Genomic DNA, 24,323 nt, shown 5'->3' on the forward strand with positions numbered 1-24,323 from the left:
TCCCATWATTCCTGAACAGTATCCTACCCTATTTATAGCAGCAACAACATAATTTCTATTACAACTTGGAGAAGCATTATCTTTTTTCCTTTAACAACTATCTTTCCATGTGATTGGACACAGCAGTGTCATTGCCTGAATTACTATTATTCTACAGAGAAAAAAACATGTTCCTGGAACAGCAAATGATAGTCACAGAAGAGTTCAGCTTTTATTTTAGCATGTAACTTCAGATAAAGCACTAAGAAATCAATGCTCAACTGCAAGACGTGCTACACAAACTAAACCTCATTGCTTCCAATGCATCAGGAATACACGAGGGTCAGCAGAGCACAGATTTTCCTTAACACCTTTTCTGAACAGCAAAATAAGAAAACTTTTTTTCCCAACAGATTTTGCATGGTTTAGTAGCCACGGGATAAAAACAGCCTTGTGATGTCTCCCTAATATTATCTTTGGGATTACAAGYTGCAGTTGTTCTGGAACACTGATTTACTCAGTGCTGTGTAACATCTTTACCATACCTGGGGACTATTCTAACTTCAACAGTTGCTCTTGTTATGAGAAAAGAACCAATGTCCTTGATACYAAAGCATCTTCATATCCCATCTCTTCTTCCTGATGCACTTAATTCTTTTTGTATTAAGTGTCAAAACCCTGCAGTGGCCTTATGTAGTGTGCCCTTCATACARCCTTGATGACAGACATGCCCAGATTGTCTTAGATTTTTACACTTCCCCACCTCAGCAGAACTTTGACTTCAGCAAACAGTTGCATACTTAGAGAATGGTGTTCTGCCATACTTACAGACTCTGGGGCTTTGATGAAGACTTTGGACTTCCCCAGTTGGTACTGGTCAGGATCCATGTTGACTGAGTGAAGCAGGTGRAGGACTCCTTGTTTCTCTTCTCCTTTCCAAGAGGGCCAGGTTGCTTTGGTCAGGATGGCATACCTGAACCACCAAGAAGAATAGATTAAAACCTGGGCTCAAACAGCAGAAGCAGAACACTAGTGACTCTTGGTCAGCCTCACTCTGGGGAAGGTTGMCAATGGCAGCAGGACTGAGAGCTTGGTGTGTGTGAAGATGCACAATATTAAGATGTTTTCTTGTTTAGTGAGACCAAACAACCAACAACAATRCCCTGGAGTCTCCCATTTCCAGATGCTAAGTTATCTGGTAACTGCAGCAGTTAATTGCAGAAAGTTCTGCTGGGATCTGTTTAAGTCCAGGGCAAGGTTATTCACCAGCAATGACCTACGGTCCACATTTGAGTACCTACATCTTTGATATTCTAAACTGAGCCCCAAGCATGTGTCCAATTTCTCACTCAAACCTTCTCAGTCCATCCTATTCTCACCAAGGTCTTTTCTGTTTCTGAGCAAGTGCCCAGCTTGTGCTCCTAACCCACCAGTTCAACAGCTGAGCTGCATTTGGCAAGGAGCCACTCTGGCTCTATCTCCTCTGCCTTGGCCTCTGGGGCACGAAGGAAGTAACAGTGATGTTGGTGCTGCCTTGAGGGAACACTGGGAACTGACCACGCAAAGGGGCAGCAAGAGGCAGGGAAGTGCACTAACATGTTTTGGACAGAAGGAAGTACATAGCTTTGTATCTCATGGTGTCCTCTATAAGCCTTGAGAATTAAGTAAATGCCAGACTGTAGCTCCGTTTTAACTGTCCACCTTTTCAGGCTTCACTTGGGCTTTTCGTTCCACTGCCCACCAAAGAAGCACTGCTGGGCTTTAGCTGCCCCACTGCATCTATGGATAAGGAACTTCTCTCACAGCAGCTGTTTAGGCTCCTTTGACAACAAGACTGAAGAACAGCTAAACGTGTTAAGACAAACTTCTCCCCAAAATCTTACATTCTTTACTCTTGACAATTTCTTTTAATGCCTTAGGCATAGTTATGTAAACTATGTTCATCATGCTTATTAGTAAGACTATTCAACAAATGAAAAATGTGATCAAGTATGGAGGTCAGTTGTAAAATGTTCTCAAAAATCACACAAGGAATTGTTGGAAAACAYTTTAAAAGAATGTTGATTACTCACTATCATCATATCTAAAATGTTATCCATCCAAGAAGCAGAAACAGAGTCATGCCATTTAAGTAACAATACCACACAAACAGAAATAKCAAACAGTTAAAAAGAAAGGTATCACAAAACTCAAACACCTTTGAATAGAAGGTGCATGAAAAGAGAGTAACTTCTGAATAATTCATAGGATTCAAACCACTGATGTTCTCATGTTCAAATCTCTCAGTTAACAAATGCTCGGGTACTCTGCTGGATGTTGTAACGAAGCAGCACTTACACCACCTTAAATATAGCAATGTATTATACACAATCCATGTTCACACAGACAATGTGTACACGTACACATTTATGCAATTTACCAGTATTATGGGATAAATAGATGCAACCCAGTARGGAGTTGTAAGCTGAAGTAACTCCCAGCTCATTTATTTGCCAGGCTCTTTTGCAGGCCCATCATGTAGTGCCAACAGTGCAGCTCTAGGTGGGTCTAAGCAAGTCTGAAGGTAAAGGAGCTGAGATTATTAAAGGTGTTTGAAACTGCTACCTTCCACACAAGACACTGTGACATGACACTTCAGCATGCTACAAATTCTCCCCTACATCTCCTGAGCTRTAAAGAAGGGTAGAGGAAAAAACACGATTCAAGACCTTTTAATGTAAGTGAAGCTCTTGGGTACAAAGTAACAAGAGATTTTGAATTCTCCTTTTTAATCAAATTACCTTCATACATTTTACTGGTGTGACAAGTCTACAGGGCAGAAGAAACAGATTATTCTATRACATGAACTATTTAAGCATTTCACAGTTTGATAATGTGACAACTCTCACTGTTCACTGCTGTTTAGCAATGGCACTTCAGCATCCTCGTGCATGCTTCCCATGAAACCATCCATGCCACCATCTATGAATCCAGGTTTGTCAAGCTTGTGTAACTTGATCTTGCACATTAYTTCAGCACAAGTACTAAACGTGTTTCTAACATGCTTCTGAAGCCATTTCAAATCATGACTGCCCCCCAGTTATTTATTACAAACTCCCAGTAAGCAGTCAGGTCTGATGGCTAAATAGGGAGTGGGAGCTCAGCTTTCAGACTGGCTATGCTTGGGAACACACAGGCCTTTTCAGYGACTGTGGCTTTTTGCATGCAAATGTAAATTTAGTACATAAAAGTCTATTCAGCCCGGCAATCTCCACTTGCATGGAGCTGCCAAGGATCACCCAGTGAAAACAAGTGTAGAAGCATGCATTTCCTGGCCATCCCATGCCTCAGCCACTTTTACTCACACTCACTCAGGGGGTCAGAACAGAGCTTGTTCTGGATGCTACGAACTGTGAATGGAAAGGGTGCAAAACAAAAGGATGAATTCCATAAAGAGGTTGCCTGTGGATCCAGAAGTACAATGTAGCTTTCCCTTGTGGAGYTCTCAGGCAGAGTGCTAGGCCTGCCCAGCCCTCCCAACCTGTGTTCAGGCTGCATTTCACACACAGTATCAATCTGTTACTTGTCTCAGCAACAGTCTGTGATATGTAACATAACCCATAGCATGATCATGTTTATACATCTGGGCTTGAAGATCATGAAGAAAAAGGAATTAAAAATTGTTCCACAATGAAAATTAAGTCCACACTTTCAGAGATGTTAGGTCTATTACTACATTATTAGAATATTCTTGGTATTATCATGAAGTATTACCMATGGCTTTGCTCTGTGCTGTCTGATTAATTATACTACACTCCTTGCTGCAACTGATTGGGTTTTTGTTTTATGTTCTCAAATTGAATGCAGAGACTTCCAACAAAAGCTGATTTATTACATAAAGCCTGCTTGGGCACTTATTAGCTGTATGTCTCCAGTTTCTGAAAAACAGAAGCCGAATGTTGTATAAATCTTGAAACTGCTCTTATTTAAGAGGATTTCATTAGCTAGTGGAGGTAGTTAATCATGTTAACAGCTAGTCCTAAGACACTGAGAACAGGATTGATCTTACAGAGTTCTGACTTGCTTTCACTCATTCAGTGAGCGGCTGCAGAGGTTTGAGCTGTACCCATTCCCAGCTGTTGGAACACCAGTGGAAGGATAAGGAGCACTTTAAGCTAAGGTTATTCTTTATAGTGCAAAGGTTGAATGGCAGGCATGCATTTCTTTACCTATCTTGTGTCTGCCATGGGTAAAGAAGAGTTGGGAGAGCTGGAGTAGTAACATTTTAGACAAAGGCTTGCAGCCAGACGCTCAGATTTCAGGCACTGCAGCACTTCCTTTAACTCTCCCTAACTTTGAGGAACCCTCTCACAGCACTCCAAATACTGAGGCCTTAGGCAAGTTTACAGGAAAAAAATGAAGCACTTTCTAAAACATAACACCAGGCTTTAAAGCACTTTGAAATCTCTGTGTAATCCAGATTACTGAGCAAAACACATGTGGACAAAGGGTAAGTGGGAAATGAGAAGGTTTCAAAACTTGCAACCTCTTGGTTCCCTCCTCATCATGCAGACACCTGYACTGTTGTTTACAACAATACTTCTAAAGGAGTGTTACCTACCTCTGCAGAAACTTCTTGAAAACCCGTCTGTAGGCRTAGCCAGCTCTCCTTACTCGAATGTTTTCTTTCAGACCCAAGTATTCCACYTGATGTTTTACCCTGGGGACAAAAACAATGCAAGGCTTAAAATCMATTTTATTTTAGCATACTTGTGGATTGAGGCATTTTTAAACATCTGAATCATGTTTAACTATTGATTGCTAAAATCCATGCACAGGTCAATGAATCTATTCTTRCACATTACCCTGCATACTGCATGGTAGGAAAGATATTCCAGGCAGGTAGACTACAGCACTGAATTATATGTACCAAGTTAACCTTAGCATTTTCACCTAGTTTAACTTTCCATCTCCAAAGTAATTTATGTATAAATTTCTTAGGTAATAACACTACCCATAAAAGGCCAAGGAACTRTTAACGACACAATTACACAGCTGGTATCCAAGGGACTGGGAAATTGTTTGGTGTTCTCTTATTGTAGATTTTTCCTATGCTTTACATAGCTCACACAGCAACACAGTAATGCTTTTTTKCCATTGTAATGGAGAAAATAGCTAATCTGATAGCTGGAAAAAGCCCCAGATGACTAACTTTCACTACACAAAGMATCAGAAAGAAGAAAGCCAGGTCAGAATACTGATGAAAAGCTAGAATTCCTCCTAATTTTACCATGCTGCAAGGGAAGGGTTTGAGGATAAGGCAGGAGACTGGCTGAAGGCAGTAATGRATGACTCGTCCATGGCACACTTTAAATTCCAGACAAAAGCTGAGCTGGTCCCAGTCCCACAGGAGGTGTTCATGGCTGTGGAGCAGCTCTGCTGCACAAGGGACCTGAGGCATCAATATCCCAACACCACCAGAGTTGGAATATGGAACACTTCCAATTAGGCTCTAACCAGGGAACAATGCCCACGAAACACAAGGCAGAAAAATGGCAAAAGGAAAAAACTTCCTTTTGGCACTTTTTCCTCCTTCTAGACCTGTGGTACCTTTTTGTTTTTATGTTTCTTCTTACACATCCTGCTAGTCTACTACTTAATGCTTGCAAATTTGATTTGAAAGATTTCAGTTGCTGATTTCGTTTCTTTTCTTATCTAAGTCGTGTGCTGACAGAAGCAAAATCAGTTTGCTTCTGTTACTGTTCTTCTACAGGGCAAAGTAGAAAAGCTTTAGCTTTCAGTCAAATATACAAGTTGTTCAGATTTTAGTCTTGCAAGTTTAAGAAACAGTATATAAAAGAGCATTTGTTTACATATAATTTTTAAAACGTGAGCCTGTAAGAAGCCATTTAATTTTGCTTTGTTTACTATTTCTCTAATTTTACAAAAGATTTTTCAAATCCTGAAACACTCAGTTAATGTCCTCTAGCTATTTTGAAAAGTTAAATTTGAATATAAAATGTACTGCCCACTGATTTTTTTTTGATGAGACATTTTTTTCAAATGACTCACACTATGAAGGGAAAAATCTTTTGAAATCCCTTGCTACAAATGACAAAATCCTTTCAGTTATTTCATCTTTTTAAAGACCACTTTTGAGAGGTATTTTATTAAATGATGAGTGATACTGCTCTTTTAGCTTACAATAAAGAATACTACACATTTTAATCTTGCTGTGTTGAAGGAATAAAGTATATTTTGTACCYACTCCAAGAGTTCTGGTGCAGTACAAAGTTAGTGCACAAAAATACACTTTCCTGTTTATAGCTTTCCCTCCTGTTCACATCTGGAATAATGCACTGGATCAACAGTACTACTCCCATTTTCTTACTGTCCTGCCAGTATCAGTGTCCAGCACCAGAGAATTTGAGACATTTTTCTGTTTTTTTCCTTTCCTTTCTGAGAAAAGGCACACCGAAAATCTCCCTCCAGGCAGCAACCTCAAGCAGGTCAGGGTCTGGGAATTCAGCTAATGCAGCAGTTTTGAATACAAATCCAAGTGGCTGTGCCAGGACCTGAACAAAAACACATTTYAAGAACCCCAATTTCTGGAATAACTAAGGTATTATACAAGGTTTAGATATTACACAAGGCTTATGTTTCAGTGCTAAATATTCTGGAGTTATTCAACAGCAGCAGAAAGGTGCAGTTCTGTGCCTTCTGTGAGCATGAAGTAAGACAGGCTTTGTGAAAGGTTTTTTTTGCCTTTTTCAGTTACATTTTCATGGTCTAGTAACCTGCTACTAATAAGCAAATTGCTACTCTCATCACACTAATGCAGCCTGTGTATGCTGCAGCAYTATGTGRTCATATAAGAAAACAAAAACARAACAAAAATCAATCAGCAAAATTTCAGAAACTCAATTTTATTTTTTTATTTTCCTTAAATCTTTTTYACAGTAAAACTGAGAAACAACAATATTAAGCTAAACTTTGAACTGTTGTGTGCATATAATTACCTTTTCCCTGGACCTGTCACTAATTGCCATAGTGAAGGCCTAGTACCACAGATGGACAGTCACAGACTGAAATGGGAGAATGTTGGGATTTTTAAAAAGGATGAAGGATTACCAGTATAAGCAGCACTTCCATTCTGTCTGAGGTTGATATTATACCATCCTTYGTATTTCACTTGGCAAATACAGTAGTTACTGATAACACACCATCCTTGTTATAGGAAGACAAGAAGAAATCTTGCCTATTTTTACTCCAAAAGGGGTTCCCTGAAAGCTTTTCTCAGGACTAGGATTGTATTTGTTGCACTGGTTTCCTAGCAACATCTTCCACAATAACAGGCCTGTTTCCCAATATGCAAATGATTGATTTTAAAAGCTCCTCAWTTTTTAACTATAAATTTTATAAATACTTTTCCCAGGATCACTTGGTTTCCTCCTTTAGTCCCCAACGTCAGTAGACAATGAATTGCTGCACAACAGGAATTTCAGAGTGAAAAAGCTAAAGAGAGTCTACATTTACTGCCAAGCCCTCACTGAGGCTYTGAAGTGCAGTCCCAATGGCTTCTGTAAGTGCATGTAACTGTGCTGGTCTGCATGCAAAGGCAGGAGGAGAATCCTGCTGGGGTTGKCCAAGAAAGCTTTTTATCAGGCTTTTCAAGTTGTTTCACCATGATAAAAATAACCACTTGCTTGATCAGTAATTTTACCATTCTCAAAAGTACTTAGTATATAGTAATAAATGCTACCTACATTAGGCCCTCACATAGTTTACACACTCTACTGAGCACCTAGCCCAGTGCAAAAAAAAAAACCCCAGCATTTTTTCGGGAGAAGAGTGCCATACAGTTAAAGATGCTTTAAAACCAATGTGATGAACCAAACTGATGATTTATCCATCTATTCACTGTCTATGTAATCACCTGATACGACATTCCAGTGAATTCTTTTTAAAGAGTTGGCTAATTAAACTTAAGAAGTAAAACAGGAAACTTCTCCATTGTTGCTTATAGACACTTTTAGGCAAATTTGATACCTAAAAGCAGATACAGATATCCTACTGGCTTTTTAGCTYCTTAATAGAAGCTGTTTTCTAAGCACGAAGCAAAAGTTAGATGTGATCATAATACATTTGGTGTGCAAATTCCACGTGGAAAATTTGAGTTTTTAATGTAATAGTTGTGTTACTCATACAAATATTGATTATTCAGAACTAGCAGGAGAAAAGCCAAGAACTGATTTAGACCAAGCGATCACCAACTATCTTCAAAGTTTAGGAGAGGTCATGCTAGATTTCATTTCTGACAGTTTCAGAGAATCTAGTTCTGTTTGTAGGCTGTACAATTACAAATTATGTGGTTTTGTGGCTTCTTTTGATCATTAGCACTGTTACTCATCACATACTCTGCTTATCCATACCTGCTCTCCTCCCAGTCTCGAGACTTCTTTGTTTCATTGGGTTTGATGCAGCGGATGTAGTGGGGTGTACACTTCATCAAGGTGCCAACAAGGTCATTGGCTTGTTTCTGTAAAACAAAGGAAAAAAACAGGATCTGAGCTAAACAGGGCAAATCCTGAGGGAATTCTACAATTATCAACCAYCTGCTGGTGCATCCATTGGCTAGATCCAGTTGTCTTTGGTCCTTCTCTAACCACCAAAATATCTTGGGATATTATGCACCTCACAAAAAACTTAACAGTAAATACAAAGCACAATTATTCCCAGCTATGTAATAAATTTAAACTACTATACAAAAATATGGAGTGAATGTATCAAGTGAACCTGACTGCCAAGGTGAAATGTGAGAAAAGACGTTGGTAAAATCCTGATTTGCAAAGCCATGTGTAATCTATGAGTGTATTCTACAATCAGTCTCCAAACAGACACTGGACTTGCAGCACTCACTGCCTTGGTCAGGGCACACTGCAGTCAGCAGAGAGACTCCTGTTCACTTGGTGGGTGTTGGATCAGGCATTTCTGCACTGTAGAGACCAGTTATCTGCACTTAACTGAACCATATCAAGGGGCTGAGCAAGGTGCCTCATTGATGATGCACATACAGGTACCATCAACTGCTATTTGGGAAATGCACTGCTACAGGATGCAGTTGAATACAAAAACTAGTGAAAACTGATGCTGGGCAGAACAATTCTAACAATGCTGAAACAGTACATCACTTTGCAATAAAGATACTCCTAATATCTATCTTCCAAAATGTCTGGATAGTAAAAAAAAAAAAATTAAATTTATTTAGCTATTCATACATGAACACACACCACGTATACACACAAAACAAGACATACTTTGATTTTGCTGCCTGCAGTGGTAGGGCGGCCCTTCTTGTCCACTTGAAGATTTTCAGGAAACAGAGCCTTTATAAAAGGCCTAGGAAAAAAATTYATAAAATAGGGTTGGCATAGAAAGACAATTCAATGCAGGCATGTCAAGGAATATGCTGTAAAAGTTGATAGTTGAGCAGAATATAAATAGCTATTTCTATTAATCTTGAGTTATATCAAATCTATTTTAAGATTAGCTTTTTCCATGAGCCTCATTCCTCAAAGACCCCTTGCTATTTTAGTGAGCTTTGAAATACATGATACCAGACTTCTAGAAGACCTGAAGAAATGCACACTTCTTAAAATAGCTATCAATTAATAAAAATACATCACAAAAAATGTTAATTTGTTTGTCAGTGCCTGTTCTGACAGAGTGCCAGAGCACTGATAGCCTTGCTTGAGGCCAAAACAAAGACTCCCATTACAGCATTTGATTTTGCCACTGTAGTGCCTCACTTTGTCCAATTTATAGAAAATGAAGGTCAGCGTAATGAAGTTATGCTGCTCTGCTGCAGCACTGGGTTATTTGCACTGTTACACAAAGGAGGTCACAAGGTGCAAAGCAGAGAAGTCAGGCCCTCCACATCCACTGGAACTAGCACGGCGTTCCCAGCTTGAAGCRAGTTTTGCTTACGTACAAATCACTGCTCTGCATGAGTTCAATCAAGTCCATGAAAAGAACATCCCGATTTCTTTCGCAGAATCCATCCATATCATAAGATACCTGGCCAAGGTGGAAATTGATTGTTTATGGTAAGTTGAGAACCCAATAATTAAAGAAAACTCAAATTCTGACTTCATCAGTTGCTGTTCTGTACTTTTTGGTTAGTCTGGTAAAACTTTAAATGCTACAATGAGCACTAAATCCTGCCATCTATTATCAAACCTTTTCACAACAAACAAACAAGTTTCATCCTTACATATGAATTCAGTTTAAATTCAAATTTAAAACAACTTATGGAGCTAGTGAATGGAATATGACAAGTAAATTTAATACTAAATTTTACAAATAAAAATTTTTGCATAGTAAGGATTTACTSTTATTAACTGCAGGAAACCATGAATGGTCTTGAGAAATAAACCGAACAAGATAGAACTGTACATTATGTTCTCAGTTTTACTGGCCTGTCATCACCTAAGCATGATTTTTACATTTGAATTCTCTGAATTTACTGCTACTGTAGATAAACAAATAATAGTACAATGAATAAAAGTCATGGGGCACTCATCTGTGACATTTGAGGACAGCAAGGCCCAGACTCCTCTCTCCAGCAAGGTTCATTTGTTAAGGTGTTTTTGCCCTAAGCTCCCTGCACTGTGAATGGACKCTGTCTCCTGAGATAACCTGGCTATGTAAAACCAAGCCAGCCCTCTGCAGGGCCTCCCCTTTCCTCTCATTACTGTTCTCTTGCTTCATAAATACATTACAAGAGAATTCAAGGATGATTTTCCAGGTTACCTTTCCAGCATAATGATGGATGATAAAGCCCTGGTTCCAGCTGTTGAAATGTTCATGAGTCCCAATCTGCATCTGGAGTTTCTGAAGCAGTGTCTGGTCAGCTCCTTCTCCCACTGCATGCATTGTGGCACACACATCATCTAAAATGCTCATAATCCCCRGGGGATTCTAATGTGTTGGGGAACAAGAAGAGCAGCACAAGTGAGGAGAAAAAAAACTATGATGCCAGGTTTTTTGCCCCCAACAGAAAATTGTCTTTGCTACAAAAACAGTAGAGCACAGTCAGGAAGGATTTCCCTCCAATCAACTGAGATTAACTTTTACATCAATATGCAAATAATTTAAGGAGAGGTGACACTTCAAGTGATGATAGTGACAGTGGGAAATGATGGAGGAAATAGGGATTACTGTTGAAAAAAAAAATACACATTCCACCAAAATGTAAACTCATGTCTGAGCAAGGCATTTAAATGCACATGCTGAAGTTTGACAAACTTARAGCCAAATACCTGATATTGGTACATAAGGGAAATCTTATTCTCTTCCTAGTTATCCTCATACACATAGGCAATAGGCAAAACCTGATGTGCATTTAAGCYCAAGTCACTACAGTCTTTGAACTATTGTTCTGACCTACATGAGGATAAAGAACTATCTACAAAACACCCAACTTCTGACCTAAAGGACAACTCAATGTTTGTTGTCACCTYAACAAGTGACAGAACAGAAAGACTTCAAAGTGCAGAACAGTCTCTGGAGCAAAACCACAAAATTTCTTTTATCTACAATAATGTCTCTTCACTTGTTTCTGCTTAATTTGTTAACAGGACCTCTTAAGGAAAGGTGATGTTGTAGCTTCCCCAAACTGAATTACATATCAATGTACACAAAGAGCATTATCTGATGTACAATATGTCAGTAAGGTCATGATAAATATAGGTGCATACAATGTTTTTCCATTACTGTATTTTGTAGTTACATGTCAATCATGCCATGGTATAGTTCTCTTTCTGGATGGTATCTTACATGACGTATCTTAGAGCTCCTATAAGACATCTTATGTAAGATTTATATATAGACTTGATATGAYTCAGTAACTGAACAACAGTATTTGCATTTTCCTATGAACCTTCTTTACAAAAACASAGTTTTCCAAATATTTAAGAGAAAAAACTCATTGGTTTCTCCACCTGTTTGTTCTAAACACTTACCACTTTGTTCTCTATAAGGTCACACACTATTTTGTTGTTAAAGTATTCTATCGGTGTCCATCTAATTCCTTCTTGCACATATTCTTCCTGGTAAGTAAAAAGAAAAGAAAGATGCAAATATTCCTTTGCACTGTAGATGTAGCACTAGATTTACAACACACTCCACAGACACAAACTCTGCACTACTCATGTTCAGGAAGCCTTGCCAAATGTATGACTGGGTGGAGGTGGGAGAAATGACCCTACTGATAGTTAAATCCAGCTCTCTGCAGCCTAAAAGATGAATGGGAATCCTACTCTGYTCTCCCCACACATTCCTTTGTCATTCACAGCCCTTCCGTGGTTACTGACAACAGCAGGAAGATTTCAACAGTGCATTTATTGTCAAAGCACTTTGCAAACAGTGACAAAATTACTTTTACTGTATCCTGACAGCACACCTAAGCATCCACATCTTGATCTAAGTTAAAAATTAAGATTGCGACAGGCACATTGAGGATCASATCCCCAAGACAACACATTTAGAAGTGTACATGAAATGAAGACACAGCTTTTTTTTTCAGCATGCAATTAATGTATCCATAAATACAGCTAGAGAATGACTGGGGAAAAAATCTATAGTAAAATTTGATTCAATTGACCCAGTCAGTTGCACATACAAGGGTTCAGTAGCCACTTTGCAGGTCACTTGTGCACTCACTGCCATGATCGGCTACTTTCCCACAAAGGCAATTGTGTCTGGGCATTCCTGAAAACACTGTCCCAAATCTGGTGCCAGCCCTGAGCTCATGCTGCACACAGGGCTCCTGTCTCGGCTGCATCCTGTCTGCCCTCCATGCACAAGCAAAAAAAGTGAGATTTGGCAGTACAACTGTGAGCAGAGAACTGCAATACCTTCTCAAGTATTTTTGCATTTCTCTATTTCATTCCTACATATATATATATATATATATATATATATATTTATATATACACATATAAAAAATATACACATGCACATATATATACACACACACACAAATACATATACACACACACACACACATATATATATATACACATAAATACATACACACACATATATATGTTTTCTTAAAAAACAAAAGAGGTGTGGAGGAAGTGAAGGAAACTCTCCCCAGTGAAATGTGTGTCATGTTCAAGGGAAGCCCAGGGATGGAGCCAGGCTGCAGTTTTCTATCCCTGCCCATGAGTCAGACTCTGCAGCAAGCCTGGGCACAGTCATATGACTGCATTAGCACACCGTGGAGTGGACTGGCTTCTGCACCATTCACTCAGAGAACAAATGGCTGCAGCTGATGTGGTTTATAGTTTTAGGGCCAGCCAACAACAAAGGTTGGGGTTTTTTTCCTTTGTCTTGCTTAACAAGGCAGATTTTACTGTTAGCAGATGATGAAATCTCAATTTTTCCACCACTTGAAAAAGCAATAGCTGATTTGTGAATTCCAAAGTAACAAATGTCTGGTTACCTGCTCTGCCTTCAGTGTCAGTTCAATAAAAATCTGCTGCAGTTTTTCATTTACAAAGTTGATACAGAACTGTTCAAAACCATTTTTCTGTAGAAAATGAAACAATTTAAAAATTAGTCTCCTGCCTTATAGACAATAATTTTCAGTTCTTATGCTAGCAATAAGCTTCAAAGAAACACTGTCAGTGATAGTTGGGTTGCTGACTTTTATAGACATTTTGTGGAATCTCAGTTCTTTCTTTTAAGTTCAGTGACTTCTTTTCTTTGAAGTCTTTTCAATACTTCATATTTAGTGAGACATTACCAGTGAGATCACAATGTCCAGGAAGCTGGGTTGGGATTTTTTTGGCTTTYATTCTAGCCACAGGATCTGTGACTTTTTTTCTGGTTTAGATTCTTTTCCCTCTAAATTACAAAACAACTCTCCTAGGTCAAATCTGCTCAAACCCCAAGTATTGCATTGCCATACCTGAAATATTTCAAAGCCATAAATATCAAGCACACCAATGTTATATTCTTCATGGTCCTTCTCCATAGCCTTATTAATAGACTAACAAAATAGAAACAAAACATAAAATAAAGTGAGGTTTATACATTTAAAGTACAACCATATTCTTAAATATTTCTATAAAAATTCTTTAAAAATAATGAATTTGAATTAAATACAAATACACATGATAGGTTATTTTGCTTTCACTTTTTAAGGAAGTGTTACTAACAGGAAATTAACAGTACGTTATCCTGTTTTCCAGGTCAGTGAGCCTTTGGATCTACTATCTATAAAAACTTCCACTGTAGCTGTCTCAGTTAAATAAAAGGAGCCAACAAAAAAAGAACAGCTTTAAGTGTGATATTTGATGAATTTTGCAGAGAGTACACTGACCCTTTGCAGCTCACTCTGTGCTCCCCTCCTGTGCAGTGTCAGTGCTGGTACAGGCACAGAGTGGCAATTGCAGGCTGTTGTGAGGAGGGAAGCTCTGAGTCACTGGCAGTGTCCCCACAGAGGAGATYCCTGCTGCACCAGGCAGCATCCAGGGCTCCCAGCCCYCCAGCCCAGCCCAGGGTCCCATGCTTAACAAGAGAACACTTCAGAATGGAGAATGAAATCTGGCTCCACTGCCAAATCTGGGTGCTGAAGGGGCTCTTTGCAGGGAAGTGGGATCAGAGAACATGGGACCACAATCAACTAATTCTGCTCAACTATGAAGGAGAAAGAGTCAAAGAAGTATGGAGGCTGACAGAAGATCAGGATGTCACACAGGACAGTTATGGCAGCACAGTTCATTCAGAGTCAGTGCCTGGTGTTTGGTATCCATGGTCACACTCCCACTGCACCGTGCAGGCTTGGGCAAAGAAATGACAGGAAAAGAAGGYCTGCAAGGAACATTCTCAGAGCACTTGAACTTGTTTTGATACTTCAGTAGGTCAAGCAAATCCAACTTACGTCCACCAAGTAATCAAAAACACGGGAATGAAGGGCTTTGGCCAGTGCATCCCTGGTGTAGCAGGCTTGTTCCACATTCAGTGTGACATTAATGGACTCAGATTTGCCTCCCCACTTGCTGTCCATCTGGCGGCTGGTCAGCTTTTCCTTTAGGCGGTCTTGGTTAATTCCCAGGAGAAAAGCAGGGAATGCCAAAACTGCAAGAAAGATCAGACTTGGTAGACTATGACTTGCAGATTAAATACAGAGCAAAGAAAAAAAATTAACTGTATCTCGAATAACAATAAAACTCATGGGGTGTGCAGTGTAAGAAAAAGARAAGCAATTTGTGTCTTAAAAATTTCCCTGTGCTTCTCAAGGACATTTTCAACTCTTTACTTACATGGATTTCCATTAAGATAAACCACCCTGAAGTAAAAATAGTCAGCTATTTCTGTACCTTCAGCCTTCAAACATGCAAGCTGCCACAGGACATAGTTTTGAACTATGTGGTTCAAACAAATCACGCTTGGTGGAGATGGAAATAAAATACAGAGCTCACACAGTGAATAAAATTGACACCACTGAAAATTCTTTGTAAAAACATGAAATGTTTAAAATATAATAAAAAAATAGGCTATCTGCTTCCTAATATACTTTTCCTTTTTTCCTATAAGTTAGGACATTGCAAAAAGTTTTCAATTACSTTGCCTTTTATTTTTTAATCCCTTATTCTGGAAGTAGTTTGCCAATTCTGTTTCCCCGTTTAAAAGTAGAGCACGAAAATACATCTGTGCAATAAGCAGCCCCAGATCTAGCATTCTCTGCACTCTCAGCACACGGTGCAGATGTTACTGCAGGTGTTACACACCTCAAGGAGTGGAAAAACAGAAATGTCTTGAAAGCAATGAAAACAGCTCCCAAGGGCAACTCTCAGAGTTGGTATTGCACCTCCACTAAACCACATAATCCTCTAACAGCACTTTCTCCATGTTCCAGATCTGGCTTCAGATCTACTTGACTGGTAAGAGGAGGATGTAAAATCATCACTAAGGCAGCAGCCACTTGCACTTTACACCACTGTAACGTCACAGCATGACTTCACTAAACCCTTTAGTACATTAGGCCAAAAATAATTTTAAAATTGAAAATAACCACCAACTTTGTGAAATGTGACTTATTACCATCAGCAAACTGATTAAATTTACTCTGGGGTACCAGGAACCACATGAGCAAAGTAGAGTCATTGGCAACATCTCTGGCATTTCAGAGAACTCAGGCTGAAGAGCACATGAAAAGGTCACGTGCTTTAAAATGGGAAAGAATGTAGACAGTTACAGACCAAATATGCTCACATATACTGGTCAGATGCCAGGAAAAGTGCTTAACCAACACTACTGGTAAGAATTTCTGAAAACAGACTAATGGCAAGAACCACCATGCAGAGCTCAGAGACTCTCCCTTCCCAGTACTAATGATTTACTGTAAAGGAAGAGTAGCTGGCCAGCACTTGATACTTCACATTCTTAAGATACCTGATTTTTTTTCCCTAGTTAGGGACCATAAAGTTACAGTCTGGAAATTATTATAAAGCAGGATATGCATGTAATTGAAAAATTATCCTCAGAGTCATCAGTAGCATTCAGGGAAACAGTCGGAAATACACTCCGTGAGGGAAAGCCAGAAAGACTGGACTCGCTTCATGGGCTTTCAGCAAGTGAAAAACAACCCTTCCAATACAATGCAAGTGTAAAAAGAGATGGTTTAAATTCTTTTCTCCTTCCAAGAGAGAAGTACTGGTATATGCCATGATTTGTAACAGCAAATTGTAAATAAATACTGATTTCCAGTAAATAACAATTTTTTTTCAATTATCAATATAATAAAGAACTATAGCAGATAGCAATCATTGGCAGTTTTACAGATGTATTTCTCTAAATGTCTGTCAAGAATGGTCTGTACAGATTAGATTCTGACTCAGAGCAAGAGAGTAGCGGTTTTGGCATCCCAAAGAATGGCCTTTGTACATTTTTCTGCAATTGGCTGTATAACAACAGGAACCCTATAGACCAAATTCTTAAACTTTTTATTATTTCAGGCTTATGCAAAACAGGACGGACCAGTGGTCATTCCTTGTGCTTTATCTTTTGTGGCTATGCAGGTGATAAATGCTTTACTATTTAGTTAGCTCAGACAAAATAAACTGGGGAGGGGAGATAAAGGGAGAAATGAGCCCAACTTTCATCTTCATAATGCAGAAACTGGACTAGACATGGCCATTTCTTCTCTGGCTTCTTCAAAATCTGTATATTTAGGTGTAAGTTTGATATTCATACTACCTTCTAATTTCTTCCCATGTATTATTCATCCACAACTTCTGTATTTGCATCCCAGTGAACAGGAGAAATAGTGGACATGGCTCATCATAGAAACACATTCACTTTTAACGATTTATTTTGAATTCATGTCTTTCCATTTATTATTTTGATACAACCCACTCTGTAACCATCTTGTATGGCTTTTAAATGCCTTGATTTCATTGGAAGATTTAACGCTTTGATTTAAATGGAAGCATAGTAGCTCATTTGGAATCAAAAGGCATATAAGATGCCACAAAATGTTTTTTTGGATTCACTTAATTTCTTAATTTGAGACAAACAGTAAGGTGAAATATTATTAAGGTTTCTTTCCCAATTTATTAAAACAAATAGCAGGAGAGTACTAATAGAGTTGAGTGTGAAGTTGGCCGCACAAAATAGGTTAGTATCTTGGGTTGATTTTATGATAACACTATTCCTATATTCCATCAGCTTGTATGCCCAAAAAGTGCCTGCACCTTTAACTCTGACCCAGAAGAAGGGCAGGAGCAGCATGAGCAGTTTAAAAGCTGGGGCTGCCTCAAAGCCATGACTGCTCAGCGCTGTGGGAGTCCTGCTCACAGCATGCAGGGGAACTTGCAACTTTGTTGCCATTTAGTTAGCTAGGATTTGTTAGCTTGGGCAAACAGTTTTTCCTTGGACTGCCACCCCTTCCCCAACTCGTGTGTTTTTTCTTCTGGAGCAATTTGGCGGCCAGCAGGGAAAGCAGCGCTGCTCTGCCTCGTCCCGAACTCCGGAAGAAGCCAAGCTGGTGAYAGAAAAGCACACCAAGCCCTGTTTCATCCACCCTGAGGAGAGGACTGCTCCAGGTTTTGCCACTGTTGCCCGAGCAGCCGCGTGGAAGTTTTTCTTTTGTTTCTTTTTTCCTAGGAACAGGAGCCTCCATCTTTTCTCCGCACCACCACATGGCCAAGGGGCTGTGCAGGGGCGGGAGCGGCATGCGCTCCTGGACTTCTATCTATCTAACAGTTACTTTTTATCTGTGTCCTGTGGGCACTGTGTTTTGTTAATAAACTACTTTTTTTTTGTCTTCACTTTTGCCCGAACATCTACTTCATATTGGTGGGAAAAAATAATCAAATTTTTCACTTCAGAGGAAATATTTACTTTGTAATGTTTTTCTCTGAAAACTTTGTCTCAAATCAAGACAGTCAGTTATAAATAAAGTATCTAAAACTAAACAAATGCAATTTTCCTAAACATAAGACACATTCTGAGCTAGGAATTAAGAGAACACACAGGTATGTGTAAGGCGCTAGTACATATGTTGTGCTTATCCATTCAGTCCTTAGACTATCAAAGTAGCATAAATCCACATTAGATGCAAGGTGTAATTCACAACAAAAACATTTAAAACTCAAGGTTCATTAATATTCCAGCATCTTGCTGCTGTGGGCCCAGCTGCTCAGAACAGCAGCACATGGTGAGGGATGCAAGGACAGGGCACTGTGCAAAAGGGAATTGTAAAGAAAGATTTACTCATTAGCTGTACCTCATCATGAGGCATCAGATGAGAAATTTAAGACAGGAAAGGTAACTGCAGATTGCAAATTCTGCCTTTCAGTTCAGCTCCGAATCTCTGTTTACAAGGCACACGTACACATCCGTATGGATGTCTGGGCACCAACAATGTCCTGAGCCCAGCAACACCCACAAGCTGGGAACTGCTTTCACAGGRCACTGAGGCCACACAAACCACATCATAAACAGGGGCTTTTATGGATGTGTGCCGATGCACTGCAAGAAGCAGAGCTCAAACCCTTCTTACAGTGTCTATTATTTCATCCTCAGAGGTTAGAATAGGAGTTCTTCAATGCAAAATCACACTCCTGTTAAGTCAGTGGCCTTTTACAAGACAAAAGAGGGGCCTCAGCACCTGGCTTTGGCAGAGACTCAACTGGCAGCCTCACACTCTAAGAAACGATGCTCTGTTTGGATAAGCAGCTCCAAATTGCAGTTCACCTTCTGCCATCTGGGCTGCAGCTTACTGCTCCTGTAACAGTTTCCAGAGGTACTTACACTCCTCGCTCTCCACTCCTGCATAGTTGCCAACTTCTTTGAAGCTGATGTTTCCCAAATGGAGTATTCCTGCCACTATCTGCAGTACCAATGCCTGCTCCTCTGCAAAGATCCCAATCACACTCATTGCATGCTGGGAAGAAAAACAAACAAAAAAGCTTGCATCAGTCAAAGACTCTTGTCTTAGAAGTCCTTTTAAAATTTTGGTGTTAAAAATGAGAGTTATTCAAAGCAGTTCAGATTCCTAAAGCAACCAAATTTCATTATAGCTGCAATGAAGTTTCAAAGGGTACCACATGTCCTACTTCAGCATTTCTGTATTTTCAAAAATTAAATACAGAAGCATGTACAGTATTTAGATAATTTAGTATAATTTTTTTAAAATAAATTATGGAAAAAATAAACTTACTAAAAAAAACAAACACCTGCTTATAAATGTCACTATAAAGTTTCATTGCAAAATAGGAAACAATGAACCTAAATGACAATGGTTTTATTCCTTTTACATTGACAGTTTATCCACCAAGACTAACAATTGTGAAGCKGTACTGAACGACCCTAAAAAGCAGCCCAGTGTCTGGCTTAGGCTGTGAATTTCATCCACAGCACCTCTGGGTTTTAGAGTTCAGAGTACATGATAACTTGCAGAATGTCCTTTTAACTGACTGTCTTTTTAAAATACCAAACAAGCTCCACTACAACAGAAACAATTTTTTCTTTAGGCCTTTAAATCTGCTCCATACATAAAAGTGTTAAAATGTCTACTTTAAATACTAAATTACTAATAACAGGACACCAGCAGTTGGCAGCACACACAATGAACTGACAACAGTGCTGGATAAAGACCCCCTGATCTGTGCTTTCACACTCCCTTTCTCCAGCTTTTCAGCTCTACTCTTTTAAATAAGCATGGAAGGTCAGCCAGCATTAGGAATTCAGCTAAAGCAGGGCACTTCTTTATATTTTCTTCTAATGCATGTTCCTGAGTCAGCTTTTCACATTTTTCATACAAATTATCTGCACAAATTAAATTTCATTAAATTTGCACCTTCTGAAATAGAACAAACTGAAACACAAAACAACTTTCTACAAAAACTATTTATCTATCTATCTATCTTCAGGTAACATACCTCCACCTCAGGGCAAATTGCAACTAGAATAAGCCGTATCTACATTAATTTCTCATTCCCACATTGATACATTGATGTCTTTGCTACAAATGAACAGTGAAATGAACATCCATCCACCACTATGCAAATCATACAGTAAAGAACTCACCAGGGTTTCCTGGAAATCTGATTTGTCATTGATGTCATCGACTTTGTAGGAGCCAGAGAGACTCAGATAGTAATAGTAGTCCATGCTGGTAATGCCAAGGCTGCTTTTTTGTTCTGAGGAGGCCCCTTCAATCAGCTGCAGAATAAAACCCCCAAATGAGGTGTCATCCAATAACCTTCAGCAGAGATGAGGTGGGTCAGAAACAGCTGAGAGCCTGAAATTACTGGGAGAGATCTGGCTAGTGCTGTGCCAGGGATGTATCCTTCCTATCTTCTGGTTCTTGCTTCACCCAACACCCAGGCTCTCAATCCCATTCCTATGAATGGTTCAGTTCTAACTTCACAACTAATATATTGCTAAAATGTGACTGATTTGAATGCCTTCCATTATCTTTATTGCAGAAGAAAAGGCAAAGTGGGTTTTCCAATCTGCAATTTATTCCCTAAATCCTCAGGAGCAGTGTGTTTCCCACACCTACTGCAGGGCAGGCAGAGTTGAAAGCACCTTCAGAAAGCAACATCTGTGACTCTCACTGTGAGGACATGCACCCTTTATGCTCCTCAGACCTAGGCAAAGTCCACACAGTCATGCACAGACATAACTGCAATAGGGAGGAACAAACTAACCTCAAAACAGAGCTGTCAAAACCCCATGGTCTCTTAACTCTTGTGTCAAAAAGCCTCTCCAGGCCACAGGAAAATCAGCAGGACAGAACAAATTGTACATATACCTCGGAAAAGGAGAACACACAGCTCCTGGAGCAATTCCAACTCAGCTTTCCATCCTGGCAGTTGCACTTTAACTTTATGTGAAGCTGGTTGCAGTCACTTACAATGCCCTGTCTTGGCCCTAATTTTGTAGAGCTTGGTCAGCAGCACTCCAGCAGATGAGGACCATGCACATCAAGGACCAGTGAAGGCCATCAAAGTATTTTCAAACAMAAAAAATGGTGATACTTGGACAATTCAACAGAGAGTATTATCATAAATGTCCCAGAAAAGTTAACTGAGAGTCAAATCTGTCTTTCACAGGTAGCGTGTGTATACATACATATATACAAATATATATATATATATATATACACACTAGCCTCTCTTATATATAGGTCAATTTAAAAAGAAATCTGCTGAAAAGTTCTCATTTTGTATTATATTTTCCTAGACTTTTCCATATGGGAGTTCACAATGGATTTCCAAGGAAGGCTTGGAAATACTGCAGTAGTTTTGCTCTGGAGCTGAAAGGCAGCCAGGCAGGTCTACAGCAGATGGYTGCTCAATGTGTTACTGAGCTTCCCAGCAGAGACCAGGTTACCTTTGCAGCRTGCACTCAAATCCCACTGTTCTGAGAATGACTTTTCAAAAGGAAAATCTGCTCCTAGATACTTTATGTAACTCAAAAAGAACTTAGACATTTCTGACCTGATAAAAAATGTGAAAACTCCTCTCTCCAGGATTCCTCATTACAACTCGAGATTTTTCCAGTAGGAAGTTGGAGATTTTCCCTCCATCTGGYTCTCCACCTGGGCTAAACTGTATTTCAAAATATTTCCCCTGGAATAAATAATTCAAGCTGTTAAATGATTAGTAAATGCAAATCCAAAATCATGCATTTGTACTGTATTCCAGGCAAGGTCACAAGGATATTTCATCTTTATGGATGCAGAGGCACAGCTGCCTCAAGGTACAACCTAAACTTAGATTCTTGAACCATCATATGTCTGTCTTTCTTTCTGCATTTAGACAGCTTGACTGGGACAACACATCACATGTTAATGCAAATGTAGAGAGGAGATCAGTGGCTTCTCTTCACTGCTGAGACTTGCTAGGTATAAAGGAAACCACGAGGCTCGCCTACACCACAAGTCAGTTTGACAGATTTACAACCAACAGCAAAYTGTTCTGCTTGGGAGCAAAGCAAAGCCATGACCTCTTGTTTTCAGGAAGACATTAACTGCATTAACCCTCATGTTAGCCAAGGAACAGATCTCCAAGTWTTAAAGCCCATGTGTAACTTTTTAAGTGGGAACCTACATTGGGCAACCTAGTAGGAGGAGTCATTTGATGAGATTRTCTTGACCCTTCAGTGATAACAGACTGGAGGTAATTCCTGCCTACTGCCTGTAAAGGCTGCAGCCTTGATACTTCAAAAAATGCAACCAGTACATACAGAGAAAGAAATGCACAACCTGTACAGAATTCAACAGAAGCTTCTTGACATAAATGTTATGTTTTAAAAACACACTTTATACTTCATTTAGATTTACCTCACCTGCAGTAAAATTACATTATACCCTTAAATACTGTCTATGTAACAGCACAGAAGGTGGAAGAGTAAAGAGATCTCTAAGATAGAGGGACTTACAAATCTGCTGGAGTTATTGTTCCGTACAGTTTTTGCATTCCCAAAGGCCTCTAGTAAAGGGTTGGATTGCAAAATAATATCTTTAACATGCTAAAATTTTAGGAAACAAAAGAARTACAAATTCAGAAACAGACATTTTAAAGTTCTTTCAGATTTTCTAAAAAAAAAAACCAAACAAACATAACATACAAATTATACATTAAAAACACAAGAAATTCTGCATCTGTAAAAAATTTTCTTGATCAGATAAGGAATAGAATCCAACATTTTTTTTTCCCAGAGCTTTTAGTTCCTATTTTTGAGGAAAATTGTCCAGAATTAAACAAAAYGCCTGAGGTTAAACACTGGCTCTTCTATTCATTGTTCCACTAAGCACCACAGCCAATGAAGATGATGGAAAAAACAGATCAATTTATTTTAAACCACACTTACACATCAGCATTTAAATATTTTTGGGGGTCTGGAATGAAGCAATGAAGGCAGAGCAGCATGAAATTTAGGAATCTGAAAGTGTTTCAGCAATCTGTTTTGGGATCTCTAATAATGCTATCTAGTTCTCTTTGAAAAAAAATAGAAGGTATTACTACTGTCTCTTTATCAGATCCTGGGAGCTGGAAACATGAAGGCATCAGCTTTGGAAAAAACCCAGAGCATGCTGGGTTGTGAAAAGATGATGGAATTTTATTTCAGAAGAAATGCTCAAGGCAACCTACCAACCTCCTCAACTCYAACTCTGTAATTACTAGGAGTATTTTTTGGTTTTGTATAAAAACCAAGAATCTTTTAAACAAAACAAAATATTTACTCATAAAGTATGGTTATATTTACTACAGAAATAACACAGTGCACACTTTCTGTGGATCATTCTCTTAGTTACTGAGTTGCTCTCTGAAATGTTCCCGGTATCACTCTTGCACAAAACTAACCAGAAAGAACACACTCAGCATCAGAGACTGCAATAAAGCAAAAATCACAGTAAGCACTCCACAGGAGTGGACTGCTAAAAGCAGCCACAACCTACCACTGCCTGTCAGTCAAGCAATGACATTGTARWGTCATTMWGGGAATTTTTATGGCTATTTCACTCAATKAGCTTTAGTTCACGGGTTTTGATAGGTAGAGCAAACAGTATAGTTACTAACAAAAGCGACTATTTGTTCTTTCAGGCAGCTTTCACACACCCTAATTTTGCCTAGATAACCTCATAAAACAACATGATGTTCTTGCTGCGCCTCTTGATGTATACACACAAATTTAGCAATTTAAAGGAAGCAAGAGAAACTAAAAAAGTCAGTCCAGTTTTCAATAAAATGCCAACCCAGGAGGAAAAGACCACACATTTACTAAAAGGATTGACTGTTGTTCTTAATCTGGTTTAGAACAATTAAAGTACCTCT

General features: G+C 39.1%; 1 protein-coding gene across 3 annotated transcripts in view; it reads right to left on the minus strand.

The window, feature by feature from the left end:
* The window catches only part of MYO1E (myosin IE), a 78,958-nt gene that overhangs the window by 14,252 nt on the left and 40,383 nt on the right, over positions 1–24,323 (minus strand). For all 3 annotated transcript variants that reach the window (XM_057384537.1, XM_057384536.1, XM_057384538.1), the window contains exons 6-19: positions 22,927–23,016; positions 21,984–22,115; positions 20,566–20,700; positions 19,288–19,420; positions 14,912–15,108; positions 13,937–14,017; positions 13,469–13,555; positions 11,982–12,068; positions 10,771–10,938; positions 9,950–10,035; positions 9,276–9,357; positions 8,391–8,497; positions 4,580–4,678; positions 808–952 (exon numbers count right to left, since the gene is read on the minus strand). In XM_057384537.1, the coding sequence (XP_057240520.1) occupies positions 808–952; positions 4,580–4,678; positions 8,391–8,497; positions 9,276–9,357; positions 9,950–10,035; positions 10,771–10,938; positions 11,982–12,068; positions 13,469–13,555; positions 13,937–14,017; positions 14,912–15,108; positions 19,288–19,420; positions 20,566–20,700; positions 21,984–22,115; positions 22,927–23,016 (1,629 nt within the window). The remainder of the gene's footprint in view (positions 1–807; positions 953–4,579; positions 4,679–8,390; positions 8,498–9,275; positions 9,358–9,949; positions 10,036–10,770; positions 10,939–11,981; positions 12,069–13,468; positions 13,556–13,936; positions 14,018–14,911; positions 15,109–19,287; positions 19,421–20,565; positions 20,701–21,983; positions 22,116–22,926; positions 23,017–24,323) is intronic.

Source organism: Malurus melanocephalus, unplaced genomic scaffold (assembly GCF_030028575.1).
Source record: "Malurus melanocephalus ecotype Western Australia unplaced genomic scaffold, MMel_1.1 scaffold_717, whole genome shotgun sequence".
Lineage (NCBI taxonomy): Eukaryota > Metazoa > Chordata > Aves > Passeriformes > Maluridae > Malurus > Malurus melanocephalus.